General features: G+C 42.6%; 1 protein-coding gene across 1 annotated transcript in view; it reads left to right on the forward strand.

The window, feature by feature from the left end:
* LOC146789325 (ATP-dependent translocase ABCB1-like) overlaps positions 1-18443 on the forward strand; it is a 1722143-nt gene that overhangs the window by 859809 nt on the left and 843891 nt on the right. Inside the window, exons 12-13 of the mRNA XM_085631119.1 lie at positions 12710-12820; positions 16750-16875. Of these exons, the coding sequence (XP_085487245.1) occupies positions 12710-12820; positions 16750-16875 (237 nt within the window). The remainder of the gene's footprint in view (positions 1-12709; positions 12821-16749; positions 16876-18443) is intronic.

The raw sequence follows: 18443 nt of genomic DNA on the forward strand, positions 1-18443 counted from the left end.
GTTTAAAACCTTGTGTTTTTCACTGCACACTGTTAGAAAAATTCGAAAATGTTACCAGGGGTTTCAATCCAAACAGGTTTCCATTTTACGGAAATCCCTGCTCCATCACAAGTCAACTCCATAGGAAATCTAGGCACAGGCATATCAGGTTTTCAAAAGTGTCAGTGGTGGACTTTGGTGTGCTGTCCCCTCATTTTGAGGAGGAGCAAGAGCATTTAAAAGTTGAGAGATTCTCTCTGTGGTAATTCTTAGGGGGAGATAGTTGAGGCGGTTGCAGAAAGGAGGCCGGAACTCCGATCAACAACTCACTTTCTTGACATGCCTGTCCAAGTCAAGTTGCACTCTACACACCCCTTCCTTGCTACTGAATAATTGAAGAGGACCAGCAGGGTTCCTGGTGGCATTTCACAAGCAAGTTAATCCTGGTTCTTGCACCAGGCATTGAGATCCATCACCAGTGGAGTGGAGCAGTACTTCACTATGCCACAGTCAGGGGCGTAGCTTTGAGGGGGGGTGTTTGGGGTGCTACATCCCCTAATAAATAGACTTTCTGGTAAATACTTGGGCACAGGTGCTTTCAATCTGGTATGGCAATGTGCCTGTCGGATTTCACCTGCACTTTTGACATACATAGAAACAAAAACGCACACACTATCTCCCTCTCAATTTTAAAGTCTTTAAAAATGTTGGTTAGTTTACAAAATATTGTTTTGTTCCCTCCCTTAGTACCCCTACCCACTGCATTCCTTTCCCTTTCCACTGCCCCTTAAGCTCCTCTCATGCACCCTGCTTGTCACTGAATGTATTTTCACATTATATGCCTGCGTGATTTTTGGAAATCCTGAAGCTCCACCCTCGCCCCCCCTACCCATCTTACTGACCGAGCTACACCCCTGGCCACAGTCACTGCTGGACAGACAATGCATGCATTTCAGTGCCATTGCCTGTTTACCCGTGTTTCAGGAGCCATCAACTGAACATATGTGGGCACATCATTTTGGAATCGACACTAGTGTATCTAATCAATATAGGAGCTGTCTGTGATGTTCGGGGCCACTTCATTCATGTGCATGATATTTGTGGTGCAACACATTCCAGCCTCATCTTCCATCAATCACCGCTGGCACCAGCTATTATGGTGACATGTGGCTGCTAGATGAGTACATGAAAAACTGCATTGCATCATGATGAGTATGACATCATTGAATGGTGCTCTTCACAACAGTCTACCTTACATGACGTCTGATGGAGATTTGCATGAGTGAAATGTGAAACTAGTATATGGAAAGCAACAGTAATCCATGTAGCTATAATATCTTTTCCAGGTGATATTTTGTATGGCCCTCTCCCCAGCCTCTCACGCCCTTCAAATGTCCAACCGCAGAGCACAAACTCTGACTGGAGACCTCATGAAGAGCACATTTGGTTTCCTGAAGTCGGAAATCTGAAGTCTGGGTCAGGCTGGAAAGGTGTTACTGCACTCCTCTGAAGTAAATTATATTTTGTTATCGCGCAATATTGGCTGCACCTGGCCATACACAAACATCTCCACCAGGCACATCAACCACATCTAAGTTATTAAGCTGGGCCATATCCTAGTGGTTAAGGTCAACTAAATAACCACATTGTGGCTAAAGGAGGCATCCAAGATTGATCAAATAATCGAGTTTATGCAAAATATAATCCTACCCTAAATTTATCAAGACAATCATCATAGCAGCCTATAACAGATGATTAGATGATATTGAAAAATAATGAAACATATTTCAACCAGAAAGACTCAAGGAGCCAAGGTTTAACATTAGAGTATTAAGGTGTACATTAGCGAACAGTAGTGGCCCCTTTAATGAAAGCTGTTTAGGAATCCCAAACAGTGGCAAGTTTAGATGACAATAGTTCTCTTCTTGCCTTCTACAAAGATCCATTTGCCTTGTCGTGGTTTAATTATAAGAACTCTTTCCACAATTTGGTTAGTTAGTTTTGTTGACAGAATGTTAGACATAAACCTGTTACCTGTATAATATTGCATTCTCCTGTGCCCATTTTCTCATGTTAAAATGTATTCTAGAGTTTGTGACACTGTTCTCTCATAATGAATGTACTAAAATATACAAAAAAGTGATGGATGGTATTCTTTAATGGTATGCGGCCACTCGTAATCACTTGAGGCCCCATCCCAGTCTATCCTAATTTTGCACACCATGCCACACCAGTGTGGACCCATCTGTATGCAAATCTGTCTTGATCCTGTTACAATGAGAACAGTCGAGCCTGAACTGCTAAGCCAGGTCCTCCCTGAATAGGAACACAAGCAACCCAGGGCATACTTTGCCCTTTTTATGGTCTCTTCAGCTGGGTATAGCTTGGTTCCAATGACACAGTGCGTGCAGCACCCACGTGTGGCATACGTGTCCCACTTAGGTCAACATACTTAACTGCTTGAGTGCTCATGAGGAGCTCAGCTCATCATGAGTCACAGTGGAGCTGTGCACATGACGAGCTGAGCTCGTCATAACGGTCGCGGTCCGCCCACGGGTGATTGATTCCCCGCCTGTGCGGGAGAATTAATCAGTGGGCGGGGTCGTGACGAGCTCAGCTCGTCATGAGCACAGCTCCACTGTGAGTCATGATGAGCTGAGCTCGTCACGAGCAAAGCGGCGCCGCGGCCCCCCATCCTCCCGCACCGCGGGGGAATTACCCCCCGCAGGGAAGGGGTTAAGTATACAAAAAGTGATGGATGGAATTCCGGATTTAATTTCATCCACTGGTAACCACTGGAGGCCGCGCCCTTGTCCATTCTTATTTTGCACACCATGCCACCTCAGTTTGGACCCAGCCTAATGTAGCTGAGTGATTGACAGTGACTAATATTAATTCAAGGACTCCTTTCACCGCTTGTTGTTGTCACAGTTGAAAATGAATCTGGTTTTCTTTATTTCACTTTCATTCAAAATCATAACTAAATTGAGACATGCTTTGTGATTGATTTTCATTATCTGGGCTGAGAGTAAGCAGCAAAATAAAGGCATTTTGGATTTTATATTATACAAAATCCTACAAGTCCCACCTACTGTTTTCTCAGCCACTTATGTTCATCACTGGTAAAAAATAATGTAGCAGAGAGAGCTCCCTAAATTAAGAAATTGACAGGCTTCTTCTTTTATCATGCAGGATTTTAACTAGATAGTGCAGCAATAATATTCAATTGATATATGAAACAAAATATATTATGTTCATTTTTTTAATCCAGAGGCTATTATAGACGGCTTCAGCAATTCTGCCGAAGCTGCCCTTTCTGCAACTCAGACAATCTGCTACTACAACATGGAATGTAGACAGCGCAGCTTTCAAACGCAAAACAACTGGAGCCGTATCATAAAGAGATGCGCTGGCTGTGTGCGGAGCCAAGCTCCTGTTTTTCTGCTTTTGATGTGTCTAAAGTTGATTTATATAACTGGGAATTTCTCCCAGTAAATGCATGTACGTTAAGCAGAACAAGTTGAAAACAGAGATAGACAACCTCTGCTCATTGTTTCCGACTTGTGCTGTCAACATTCCATGCATTACCCCAGAGAAATTCCCAGTTATATGTATAAACTTTAGAAATCTCAAACACAAACAAGCATTTGCAATGCAATAGATCTTGCATTTTAGAGACTTTGACCTATTGGTATTGTAAATGGAAACAATCCTGCTTACAACACATGCACCCTTGCATCATGTACATGGGTGTCTGCATTAGCGCTAGGCAGCCAAAAGAGCGCCAGCACAAGAAAAAGACAGGAATGTGTCACATTATTTTATATACGGAGCATTCCTGCCCTTTCCATGTCACGCAGCGCAGCTAGAGGGCTAGCTACACTGCGCTGCATGAAAGCTACATATGCCCCTAAATGCAGAGCCTTGAGGTCATCTACATGATAAGTGATGAGAATCTTGACATATGGATTTTTTTTTACATTGTTTGTGCCAGGCTACCAAGGGTAAGACTGAGGTCTGTCAATAATAAGAAAGACTCCCTATGACCTGCATTTCTTCAATATTATGAACTAAATCTGGAACAGGGTTACAATGCCAAATGAATAACAATCAAGATCACAGTTATAAAAATTATTTATATTTGTATTCATCTTTTTTTGTATCAATACTATCATCATTTATTTTTTATTCTTTTTTTAAACCAATAAACAAACTATTATTTTATGCCAATAAAATTACAAATTCATATGAATCATTTAATCATGTTTTTACAAAGAAAAACTTCCTTTAATACATATTGACTAATTCAACACTAAGCCCCTACTTAAACACAAAAAAACAACCTACCTAAATTGCAACACCAAATATCCTCTCACTCATACCAATCATTCAAACATACAACCATATAGCACCAATCCCCAGTCCTGGACAGTGGATTTTAATGTAACATTCGAGCCCTTAGAAGTTACTAAAAGCATCACCGATGAAGAAGACATGGAACTGGGCATTCCATCCCTGGGCCTTAAGAAGTTAGCAAAGAATGTTAAAGTGGCTCTTCAAGTGGCTTCCCTTACCTATAAATATGGGTTACGAGCTGTGAATTGCCGCTCGATCTCAGATCTCGGTCTTCACCATACCTACAAGCGGGTATATTCCAAAACAAGAATAGATAATTTCCTGATGGACATACAACTATGGCCAAGCCTTGTTGATATGCGGGTCCTAGAGAGGAATGATAGTGACCATAATGCTCTCTCTCTAGAATTAAAAGAGGTATTTGGTTCCCACTGTCCATCTGTGGAACTAAATCCCCAGAATCACATCATTACTAGCAACAACAAAAGAATGATTAAATTGCCACAAATAAGGAACAATGCAGAGTCCCTGTCAAAAATCTATACCATTGTTGCCAATTTTCTGGTGTCCTTAGGGCCTAATAACATGGATTTGCAAACGATTGTAGACGCTTTCAGCATTTTATTAAGCAACATCAATACAGTCTTTTACAAAACCTCTAGTAGGAACATAACCACAAGGTCTAAATCAAAAGTGTGGTTTAATGGTGATTGTAAATTAGCACGCCAGTCTTTGATGGGTGCAATAAAGTCTGGCCAAAGAGAATCCATTATTAATCATAGAAGAACCTACAAAAAAGCCCAACACGAGGCACATAGGAATTGGCATCAAGGGTAGTGGGAAGACATACTTGTTGTGGCTCAGACTAGAAATCATTCAGACTTCTAGCACCTAATTGCAAAAGGGACCAAAAGTTTAGTTGTGGAAGACAGTTTTCACATCCTCCAACAGGTTTGGAGGATCACTTTTCTGGATTATATACAGGACCAGAGGAAAGTGAGGCAGCACCCAGGGAATTTTCTTGCCAGGAAGCTAACATTGTCTGTCTTTTATTTTCAGTAGAGGAAACCCACGAGGCAATCATGACCATGAAGTGGGGGAAAGCCCATGGCCTAGATCTAATACCGGGCGACCTTTATCTCTCTGAACCCCAAATATGGAGTGTGATCTTAAATTACACTTTTAATGCCATATTGGGTGGAGCAGAGATACCGGAAGTCGTGTCCATCCACAAGAAGAGAGATAAAAGCGACCCGACAAACTACAGGCCAATAAGTCTTATCGACATAGCACAGAAAATATTCTGTCAGCAATTGCTGAAGAGAGTGAATCAATGGATTAGCGAGGGGGATTTATTATCACCCCTGCAGGCAGGGTTTCGAGAGAAGACAAGCGCCGTTGATCAGTTGCTTTGCTCCCTCTTGATCCTGTGGAAATATGTAAAAATAGGTAAAGGCTCTCTATAGGTGGTGTTTGTAGATCCAAGGTTTGATTTGGTACCACGGGGAAAACTTTGGACAGCTTTTGGTAACCTTGGGTTACCACCAAACCTTTTGCAGATCCTTATCAGACTTCACACACAAAAATTATGCCCAAATAAGATGGGGCAACAACAGAGGATTAACTAACCGGATAGGAGTGAGCCGCGGAGTAAGGCAGGGATGCGTTTTGGCAGCAACATTATTCACACTTTATATAAATGGCCTGATTAATCAGATAAGGGGCTGTAGGGGGGATTCCCTCAAGCTTGCAGGATGTGAGGTGCCTGCACTACTTTTTGCAGATGACACCCTGCTTATTTTGAGGTCACCGATGGAGCTCCAAAATTTAGTGGATCAATGTGGGAGGGATTGTGAAGAACAGGGGCTGGAAATTAATCATTTAAAAACAAAATGGGTTTTAATCGTTACGTCTTTTAATCAAAATAAAAAACTGGGCTCAACTGTGCTGGAGGAAGTTTATCAATCATTGTTTGGGAGTGAGATTTGTTAACACACTATCGTGGGCACCCCAAATAGAAAAAAGTCAATTCTCACTACAAAATGTGGGATCGGACTTATGTACAAAGCTAAAAAAGTCAAGCTTCAGACCATTGATCCTAGTCACTCAAGTGTATCAGGCAAAGGGCCTAGGGGCAGCACTGTATGGCACAGAGTTATGGGGGCATGCAAACTGCATTTGAACCCCCTAGCTCCAAGCTTTTTATTGGTCCTTCTATTAACGTTAATTGGAACGTCGTACGTAAGAATCACAAGATCCTATCTTTCTTCGTCAATACGGTGTATTTTACGTAACATGTTGGGGGCCATGTTGGAAGGCATCCTATTCAAATACAGACCAACTATCACAAAGATGGTTTATTCTCAAGTTGTTAAGGCTTCTAACAAACTAAAGCCATTCATATTCCGTTGGAGTTTCAATACCCATTTCAAAACTGCCCCAGTATAAATAACTACGATCTAACCCCATGAAAAAATTTGTTTGTGGTAATAATATTTACATATAACATAAGCGTAAAAACGCCTATCAAAACAAATACACACTTAAAAGTCATAACCAAATACTAGGCTCCGTGTACACTATGGTCTACATATTTTTCGGACACAAGCCTACTACAACATAATACAAAAGAAAGGTCGACGCCATCTTTAAGGACCTAAGATTTTTCCATTGTAAGATCTTATTCTTTGCAAAACGCTAACTTACTACAGAATAATAGATGCAACGGAAGGAATATCATCCTTCAAAAAGGAGAAATGCCAGACGTAAATGTAAAGAAGGGAATATCATCCTTCATGAAAGAGAAATGCCATCACAAGAGAGAAGTGCCATCATAGGATATCATTGTTTAACTGAATAATCCACACCAAGGCATAGTTTTTCTAAAGACTAGGCACTTCTTTGGAGTTCTATATAGCATTGGTGTTGAAAGAATACGCATGTGTCCACAACAACACTGTGCACCTAAACAAAGTGTTCAAGAGAATATAAACAAGAAGCCTCAAACATCTATTTCATAATTAATCTGTGAGATATATACAATCACAGAATTATCAACCTTGAGGGAATCAACTTCAATTCTACAGTAATATGCACACTATCTACAAACAGTGTAGGCCCACCTTCATAAAGAGGATAACCTATCAAATATCATTTCTGTGTAATATTCCAAATGAGTTCCTCATTAGGACCATTCTTCACACTGTTCAAAGTAAAAATCCAAAATGTTTCTCTTCTTTTGCCAACTACTTCCATAGGCAAACCTGCTGGTGTTTTAACTTTTTTCAAAACACACCACCTGAGTTGGACCTCCGAGTGATTGTTGTCCAAACAATGTTGTGTTAGTGGGGCTGCCAATCTCCAGGTACGGATAGCAGATTTGTGTTCACTATATCTGACCAGGAATTCGTGGCCTGACTCGCCTACATACGCAAGTCTGCACGGACGTAAAACCACATAAAAAATGTTTTGGCTCCTACAGTTTGTAAAGTCACAAAGTTTTAAGCTTTTGCCCTTGTACTCAAAAGAGTCTGTCACAAGGGCCGCATCACAAGCGTGACAAGAGCCACACCTGTGATTACCCAAAATGGGTGGTGGTAATCCAGTAATGGTCTTCTGTTCAATTTCACTCTATCCCCAGTATGCACAAGCATATCTTTGAGGTTGCGATTCCTCCTATAGGCAACTATAGGAGGTTTCAGGTCTGTTTCATTGTCATGTACGTTTAAAATCTTCCAATTTTTGTTCAAAATAATCTTGATTTTATAGTTGAATTTTGAATGATTTATCACGCACTTAACTTGTGTAGTGAAGACAGGGTTTTGCCTGCACACATTGCTATGTAAGTATAAGCGTTTTAGAAGTTAAACGCCATCTTGCCACTTTGCTGCTTTTGCACACAACACCACAGGTAACTGTTATTATAAGTACAACTGCTTGCTTGCTTTTTCTTCACATGAGAACGGTCTGTTTTTCACATCCCTAGACTTACACCGCGACCTTAGTCTGCACACTGTGTGAAAAAGCCCTCAAGGTCAAATAACAATGTATGCTGTTGAATTCAGATTGATCGGCCCACGTTCTAGACACAACAAGCACACAGCTGCAAATATCTGAAACTCTGGTGCCTTTAATATTGCATTGCATGCATGATATTGACACTTGGAGAAAACCTTTCCAGACACAGAGAGCGTTGCTGATCTTATGATGTAAATCACCTATGCTGATCTTGGAGGTATGGGGTTCCCCATTCAAACCTAGAGACCTTCTATTATTATAAAACTAGCTTCAAGCCAGGGGAGGGTGGTACACAAGGCGCTATAAGACCTGTTTCCACTATCATTATAACATGATTTCTCCCTTTGTGTTTTATGGTATTTTAACAATGCTGATTGTTTTATTTCTAATCAAATGCCTGCTTATGTTAACCAAAATACTGCATCTTAGTGAACGTAGTTAAAAATAAACATTTTAAACTTTTCCGTGTCTCTGATTACTCATGTTGTGGACTGATATGAGAATAAAGACGAAAGAGTGTTCTTGATTCCTACCATTCCTGAGAGTATCCTAAGTTGCTTGTTCTGAGTTGTCTAATTATTGGTAGCTTCGCTGTAGTTCAGAGAACGAATGAGACACTGATGCTAGTCGGATAGGGGTTCTGGGTACTGAGGTGAGTTTTTGGTACACCAAAATTCACTGAGGTCCTGGTTTCCTGCGCATAGTTATGCATGAGCAGAATCCCCGCAACACTTTGTCATCAGGCTTACGTCTTGTGCCCTCTAACAGCGCCTCATGATTATAATACTTGGCACATTTAAAAGCAGTCCTCACCAAACGGCGGGGATATCCCCGCTCAAGAAGTATTTTTTTGAGCAGGTCCCCATGCTTGTGATAATCTTGGATGGTAGTACAGTTCCTGCGAATACGCAGGAACTCCCCGAATGGGATAGTGTCTTTTTGACTGCAAGGGTGAAAACTCTGGTACTGTAAGATAGTGTTTTTTGCACTGGACTTCCTAAATAAGCTAACCTGAAGCACTGCACTGGACACAGAAATGACAATGTCCAGTAACTCAACCTCTTCAATACTAAAGTTTATTTTGCTGAAGAAAAAGGCAGTTGACAGTGTAGGAACGGGATACCTAAAATGGTGAGTGGTTTAAAACATGGTTTTGGGAGTGACTCAGTAGTAGAGATTCACAAATCTTTTTAATAATTAAGCTTAGTTGGCATGCCGAAAAAGATTTATTTTGGAACTTTAAACATATTTTTAAAAACACAAATATGTGTGGTGCACTCGTAAAAATCTTCTTGCATGAATGAACAGGTGTGTTCTCATGCAAGAATGCCCTGACAGTTTAAGAACACTGACAAATATATTTCTCTTCCTCCATCCCATCATAGCTAGGGAAGAGCTACATTTATTTCTCTGGTGGCTGTGAGAAGTGAACGCCTTCAAAACTAGTGGTGGTGCGGGTAAAGGGATTCTTGAGGCGAAAAAAAGAACATACGCCACTATGTGGTTATGTAGCAGAATTCACACAAAAATATGGTAATCGTGAGTACCACTGCTCATGCCTAGGGACTGGATGACAAGAGCGGGGGGCTATTAGGAACTAAACGTGCACCCGACCTGCAAATGTGAGTGCACTCTGCACACCCTGGGTTAATTGGATGGCTGGCCACGGTGATGGCCAGCATGACCCCACGGATGTTTAGTGGTCGCTAACAATGGGGCAATGCACACTCACCTTTCAGAGCATCTGTTGTTTGCTGTGGAGTTTGGTCCCCCTTCACTGGCTTTATCAGTAGGTAGTTGCCGACGTGCGAGGCAACGCCGTGCGGAGAGCTAGGACTCTCGGGTGGGCTCACACTCATCCAAGTAGTCCTGTTGCAAGTGAATAGCCCATTCCCTCATATGCCTTTGTTTGCTGTGAAGCGGCCATCATGGCAATAAAAAAAACATGAAAGCTGGCACTATGCTCAAATAAAGTGCGACTCCCGTCCATGTAAAAGTGAACACAAGAAATTAAAGCTGATGCCTTTCTCAAATAAAGGGCACGCCCGTCCATGTAAAAGTGAAAACAAAAAATGAAAGTGATTAAAAAAACATGAACACATAATTAAAGAAATAGTCCTTAAACCAAGCACATAAAGGCCTACAGTGTAAGTAAACTGTAGTTGGCCGGTGCTCCTTGCCAGAAAACAGAAGTGACGTATCGGAGCACCAACCACTAAAAAACCAGGGAAGAAGAGCAACACAGGAATGCACCTAAGGCAACCAGCAGGTGGGATTGCACTGTATATTGATTACAACGGGTCATCCAGACAGCGCATGCACGCTACCGAGGCTCAACCTAAAATATACTAGGCTCTGTGCTCACCCAGCACAGCTCTTCATGAGATGCTCCCCTTTGCCGGTGGTTTCAAATTGGGCTCACCAACAGTCAATTTTGGGCACAGGCACTTATTTTACTAAACAATTTTGTCAAATGCGCGAACATGACCTACTCATGGTTCTGTGCATGGGCACTAAAGATGTTCATCATATTTCTCCTGGTTATAATAAGGTGTTAATAGGATGTACTCACAACCAATATGACGATTAGTGTACAACTTGCAACAATTTAGGTTCCTACATTTTACTGGAATTAACCTACTTCTATGAAATAGACTCACAATGTATCTTCAACTCAGTTCTCCATATTATGGAACACTGGCCCAATATTCCAAAAATATGCAACATTAACAACTATGTAAAGTTCTAGTTTTACTTTAATGAACTGGTGGCTGCCAACCCACACCCTTAAGCCACAAATGCCAAAGCAACCTAATTACCCCTGTTTTCTGAACTATGGATAGTTGCCCAACTGTCCAATTTACCACATGTGTAATATCTATTTTCATTATACTTTGATTATGATATATTTGTTATGCATGCACAATATATGATAAAGTTGACATGTCATAAAATACAAACAAAACTAAATGTGCCACAGAACCAAAGCTCAGCTCCTAAACTCCACCAGTCACTTTGAGGTTAATGGAACAAACTAGTTATTTTGATAAATTAAATACATTTCTTAATATTTTTCAGTTGTATTAAATTAAATGCTTCTTTCTCTGCACAACCTTACCGATAAATAAACCAATTAGTAATTTGGAAACCAAAGGTGACTGTTTTTGCTTGTTTTTCTTCCCACATTTTGCCTTTTTCTGTTCGTTTTTCTGCCCTCTGTTTTTTCCTTTTCTTCCCTTGTTTTGCCTTTTTCAGCTAATGTCAAACCTCTTCCCGCCGTTTTCCTCCTCCTGACACCCAACGCCCGGCACTCTCACCAGAATCTCTTAGTGGAGGCCGCATGGCTACCCCATTGAGCAGGTCCTCATGCCAACTCCCCCTGCAACAGTTCTCCTGTCCAGCTTGCCCGAAGTCCGCTACTCTCTGCTACCTGTCTACCTGCTGCCTTCTGTTTGTGCCTCCTCTGCTCATCTCTTGCTTGGTTTTGCCTTTTCTGCTCATTTTCTGCTTGCTGTTTTGCCTTCTCCACTCATTTTTCTGCCCTCTGATTTGCCTTGTCTGCTTGTTTTTCTTCTCCCTGTTTTGCCTTTCTCTTCTCTTTCTTCTGCCCTCTTTTTGGCCATTTTTGCTTGTTTTCTGCCCTCTGTTTTGCCCTCTTCTTCTCTGTTTTTCCTGCTCATTTTCTGCCCTCTGTTTTGCCTTTCATACTCATTTTTCTGTCCTCTGTTTTGCCTTTTCTGCTCATTTGCCTGCCCTCTGTTTTGCCTTTTTCTGTACATTCACTTTCCTCCCTCTGTTTTGCCTTTTTTTTTTGCTAATTTCTTCCCTCTTCCCACCATTTCCTCAAGACCTGGCTTTTTGATGGAGATCCTGCACCCCCAGGTGTAGAGTGCTGTGCTTTACAAATGCTGATTGAATGATTCACAAAATGCTCTCTCACTATTAATGACCCAAATTAATCAAGGTATGGGGCAGCTTGAGCACAACATAGTGGAATAAGGTGTTTGGTATTATTCAGTGGTCATTCTTATCAGTGTGCTCCCAGTGCATAATATGCCGACAAATTAATATCACAAACAAAGAAAACTACTTTTCAGTGCATAGAGGTACCTTAAACTGTAGTTTTATTTGGAATTACTTGTTTGATTCCAGGGAATACTTGAACAGCTAAATAATGTAGTTGGCAATGGAATTAAACGTGTATTGCTCAGACCAATCAATATACTATATAACCCTTGCCCCCACTTGTCAATCTCTTTGCTCTCAAATGCCAATCTGTTTTTCAGAGAGCAAGCAACAATTGTCTATGTACTACTAATTGAAATTGTTTTCCATTTTTCCTTTTTTTTTAAATTAGAAAAGTCTTGTTGATAGCAGCTCTGCAGATGGACACAAACCAGACAGATTAACAGGAAGGATTGAGTTTAAAAACATCCTCTTCTCATACCCAACAAGATCTGATGTTCAAGTAAGGGTATTACACCGCTATATCTGTGTACCTTTTATGATTAAGTGGATGATCGTTAAATTATGACAGAAGCTTTCAATTGGTTTTGCACTGACTGCTACATCAGACATTGTCTATTTAAAATATATTACGCAGATCAGTATACCATGAAAAGACTAAGGGCCATAATCATGAAAAAAACTGTTATAGTACACATGGAGATTTACACCCCTGCCTGAACATACCTTTCTGTTTTCACATGACCTTTTCTGAAGGTTCCTGTTAGAAATGGGGTCTTTAGTGGCAGAGGTATGTACCCTGTCCAAGCAGGGACCACCTCTCCAGTCAGGGTCAGTCAGATATACACCCTAAATTAACCTGTGCTCACATTCTGGTCGCTTGTCATAGAGTAGTCAAACTTAACTTAAAAGGTAATGTGTAAAGTATTTGTGCAACACACTAATGACAGCAACACAGTGAAAACACCAGAAAAGATACCACACCAGTTTAGAGAAATTTAGTTTAGAGCATATTTATCTGAGATAACAAGAAACAAGACCGCAGTGAGAAAAATCCAATGAGTAGAAGTTGAGATATTAATTTTTAAATATTAAATGTGAAAACAGTTCTTAGAAGTCACTGTCGGGCAAAAATGTTTCTTGAGGTTGCATGAGACAAGTCCAAATCCAAAGTTCATACAAACCGCGATGGAGGGCAGGCCAGCTATAGAACCCACACAGGATATGCTGAAAAAGAACCTTGCATGGAGCAAAGTGTCAACGTTGAGAATACAATGCATCGGGTCTGAGTCACGCAGTCGGGCCACTGAGTCAGCGTAAATCTGCGCAGACTGTGTCACAGGATCAGCGCTGTGCCATCTTTAAGCTGCGCAAGATTATCGCTGCATCGTAGTCGAGCTTCACACACACATCATCAGCAGCTTCGAAGAGCACTGTGTTTATTTTTTACACGCAGTTGGGTTGATGCACCAGTGTTTGCAGGAAAACAGCTGCAGAACCCCCTTCTGGGGCCCAGGACTTGAGGGGGCATCTCAGGAATGGGTAGGATGCACAGATGGCAGAGTCCAGCAGTACCAGCAGAGTTGCAATAAGTCCTTTGCATTTCTGAGACTTAAGAAAACAGGAGGCAAGCCAGCTAGCCCTTGGAGAATCTTGGGTTTAAGGATGTAGAGAGCAGTTCCAGTCTCTCTCACTCCCAGGCAAGAAGCAGAAGGAAGCAGGCCAAGTTGCAAAGTGGCAGTCCCTCCTACAGCAGAGCAATCACTTCGCAGCAGGCCAAAAAACAGCAGAGCAAGTAGCAAAGTGGCAGTCCCGCCTGAAGAACAGCAGCTGTTCTTCCAGGTTGAATGTCCTTGGTTCCAGTTGAGTTCTCAATTGATGGTGTCAGGGGTCCAGTACTTCTACCGAAATGAGCCTTTGAAGTGAGGGAGACATCAAAGAGGCCTTTGAACATCACAAGGTCCATGCCTTTCCTGCCCTTGCTCCAGGCAGACTACAAGGGGGAGTATGCAGCTCTCTGTGTGGGGACAGGCACAACCCTATTCAGGTGCAAGTGTCAGCTCCTCCTTCCCAATCTACATCAGGAAAGTTCATCAGCCTGGTGATGGGTGGTCTATCAGGATGCAATTATCACACCACAGCTCCCTTTGTGGGACTATCTAGAGGGAATGCACAAAGCCAGCTGTCACCGTCACCCGGGCGTGTATTCCGAGACAGTCAGATGCATGGAATCGTTAAAGTAAGAAAATGTCAACTATCTAAATATGGCATTTTTGGACCTACAATTTGAAAAACATCTTTACGAAAAGATGCGTTTTTAAATTGTGAGCCCAGAGATACCAAACTCCAATTTTCTTTCTTCTCCAAAAGGTAAATTTCACTGAAAATTAGTTTTAAGGCATTCCCCATGTTATATTATGAGAAAGACTGGCCTTGTAGTATTGAAAACAATTATTTAGCAGTTATTCACTAACTGGACATGCAAAGGTCAAAAGGACATGTTCTACCTTTTAAATACACTGTTCCCCGCACTTGGGGCTGCGTAGGGCCTATCTTAGGGGTTACTTACATATAATAAAAAGGATGGTTTGGGCCTGGCAAGTAGTTTAACCTAGCAGGTCAAAATGACAGTTAAAAACTGCGCACACAGGCTCTGCACCCGCAGACCTGAGCCATGTTTAAAGGACTACTGAGTGGGTAGCTCAATCAGTGCTGCAGGCCCACTAGTAGCGTTTAATTTACAGGCCCTGGGCACTTTACTAGGGACGTGCAAGTAAATTAAATATGCCAATTGAGGATAAGCTAATGTTACCATGTTTCGACTACAGAGTATATGCACTTTAGCAGTGGTAAAGTGCCCATAGTCCTAAAGCCAACAAAAATGAATTCAACAAAAAGGGGAGGAGGAGAGCAAAACCTGTTGGGGTGACCCTGCAGAAAAGGCCATTTCCCACAGTTTCTAATACACATGTGTGTAGTTTTCCATACTGGAGAGCTCCAATAGAGGGAATAAGTTTCACTCTTGCAGAAAGCCCTTCCCTTGCACTCCCACCAAATTCTCCTTTCCATTCTGAAAGGGGACTTACCCAGGCTCTCTGACTGTATCTAGTTTAAAAGGGGGATGGAGAGGAGTTTATCAAAATGCTCACAAATGCGCTTCTCTATGCCATTCCCAAACTACCATTGCTGGGAAACTTACACTTCCCACTACGTGAGCTGGATTTACTCCAGCAGCTATGGCTGTGTCTGTACTAGTGGTGGAGTATTCCAATGTAGGACATCCATACACATGTGCCAGGAATATCTTTATGACATCCTGACAGGACTGAAAAGGGACCCCTTCCTGCATAAAACCCCTACTTCCCCAAAGTGCAAAGAACCTTAATCTGTGGCAGAAAAGAGTACGCGTTGGGCCACTGTAGCCAAAAGTGCAGCAGCTCAGGGAGAGTGCAGAACAGTGCCACATCTTAGTAGATATGATGCTATTCTGCTCTCTCTCTTTCAGACAAAGCAGCATAGCTGTGCTGCACTGGGAAAATTCTACAAAAATCTGAACCGTCATGTGTTGTGGAAAAATACAGTAATTTGTGGAAGAAGCAGAGGAAAATATATAGACAAATAGCAGATCTTTATACATCAGTTTATCTGCAGTATTTGCCTGTTCAGGTATTCTTGGAAACAGGAATGGCTTCCAAAGTTATGGGACTGCTTTTCCAAACGACCAGAAATGGACAAACATAGTTTAAACTGAAAAATGTCTTTTAAAAATATGAAATAATCACTTCAGAAATGCTGTCATGCACTAATTGTGGCCTATATTTGAGGCAGTGGGGATAATGTGAAGTGGATGCAATGAGGATACCCATTTCAAAAATACCTACACCATATTATAGACATCACATATGCTTTTTTGCAATATGTGCACACTGTTATGGCAAAAACTGACCTGCAAAATTGGTCTAATTGTTATTATATTGATTATCATACCTTTATTTCTTTACTGTAACCGGCCATACCGCAATCTGTTCATGTCAATTTTGCAACTGTTCGTCCTTATTGATAGGCTTTAGCAGTGGCGGCTCGCAGTGGGAGTGTTGCGGGGCGGTGGGTTGGGGCTTTTAGTGGAGCCGTATATATGACGTCCACGAGTAAGGTAAGTAAATAAATAAATACAACTATTTACCTTGCGCTAGCTGCTTCGCCAACTCGGCGATGCATCGAGTGCAAGGTAGATAGTTTTCTTTATTTATTTACTTACTTCACTCACGGATGTTGTATGTCTGACTCCACTACCCCCCCCACCATGCCCCTCCCCTGCCCCGCCCCACCACCCTGCAGCACTCCCACTGCGAGCCACCACTGGGCTTTAGCCATTTAATCACTTTGCTGTAATATTTCAGTTAAGGGTTGATATCTAAATTACATTTTCAGATTCTTAAAGGTTTAAACCTAATTGTTGAACCTGGAAAGACCACTGCTCTTGTTGGTTCCAGTGGCTGCGGGAAAAGTACCACGATTCAACTATTGCAAAGATTTTATGATCCTCTGCAAGGGGAGGTAAGATTTTAATTTTTTACTTTAACAAAATGTATTCATTCTGTTAGGAGAAATTACAGTAATTTTTCTGCCAGTTACTGCCTGTAGTAAATTGGAGTCCTATGTAGTGAGGTGGCTAGACTTTGCTATGCAATACAATCACATTACCCGAAATAGGTCCTTTGGATTCACACTGATAAATCCCTAGCTAAGTGCTGGTAGTCTGACTCAGAGCTGTCAGGCTTTACTTGAAGAATATGTGTTAAGCATTTCAACATGGATGATAAGTAATAGACCAATCTATAAAACTAGAGCAGGGCGTGGCCGGGCTGCCGATGTAGTAGGACACGCCTCGCAGTGTCTCCGCTCTTCCGCAGCCAGTCTCCCAACTTAAATATCGAGACCCGAGGATGGGAGACAGTGGGGCCCGCTATCTTGGGACCAGGCGAAACAGAGGCTTCAAATCCCCGAGGGCTGGGGGCTGATCACTGACCTGCTCTGGGCTCCATGCAGGGGATGTGATGCCTGCCTGGGCTCGGGCAAGACCCTCATTGCTGCCACCTTCCCGAGGTGCAGATGTGGCCTGCCCAACTGGAAGTGACTTTGCCATCTAAGGGGCCTATTGCCTGATGGCGGTCTCGGCAGCCTGCCCTCTCAAGTGCTAGGCGCCTTGCCTCCCGACCCTGGCGGGATATCACAGGCTGGACTGGGCCCGGTGGACTTTGCAACGGACCCCCTGCTGCTCACCTGTGTGGGCCCTGGAGAGTGGCCTGTACTGCAGCTTCCCTCATGGAGCTTGGGTCTAACTAAGGAGTGCGGGGAGAGAGCAGCAGCAAGTCTACTTATCCCCTGAGCGTGCCAGTCTTGAGGAGTGGTGTGTCCCGGATGGGGCTTGCCGGTGGCCGACCTGTTCTGCATCTGAGGCTGCCATTGGGTTCAGGTGAGACTGACATATCTGTACACCTGTCTGAGGCATTGGTGCTGCGGAGCAGGGGGTGATGGGCTGTGGTATCAGGCAGTGGGTGTTTTTCCCCCCCTCCGACTGCTTGAGTGTGTGGAAGTCTGATGCTCGAGCCTGCCACCGTCGTAGAAGACCCGGCCTACCTGGGGTAATACACCCCTCAGGGAGACTGCTTTGGCTTCTTTCCCGCCTCTGCACCTACTGTAAAAGTGGTAGCCGCCTGCCCCGTCTTGCTTTTGGCCGAAATTCCAGTGGTTTGGCTGATGGTGCAAGCCTCCTAAAGCGGGGTGGGTGATTGGCCACATTGTCGGGCAGTGAGTGCTCACACATTGCCTTCTGGACGCTGCTGGAGAATCACTGCTCGGCCTTGGGCCAGAATGGAGAGACCGGCCTCTACAGAGCCTTAATACACATACCTGAGAAACCAATCTGGGGCCCGTCTCCCGCTTCCCCCTCCCACTTAACCAAAAGATCTGACTGCTCAGCTTCCCTCTCAAGACGTACTAGCTCCTCTTTTGTCCTGGACCTGGGATACATATATACATAATGAGAAGGTGGCTATGAAGTAGGTCCTACTTCATAACCACTTTCTCATTATGTATGAATTAATGCTACATCATATTCTTTC

This window comes from Triturus cristatus, chromosome 10, assembly GCF_964204655.1.
Source record: "Triturus cristatus chromosome 10, aTriCri1.1, whole genome shotgun sequence".
Classification (NCBI taxonomy): Eukaryota; Metazoa; Chordata; class Amphibia; order Caudata; family Salamandridae; genus Triturus; species Triturus cristatus.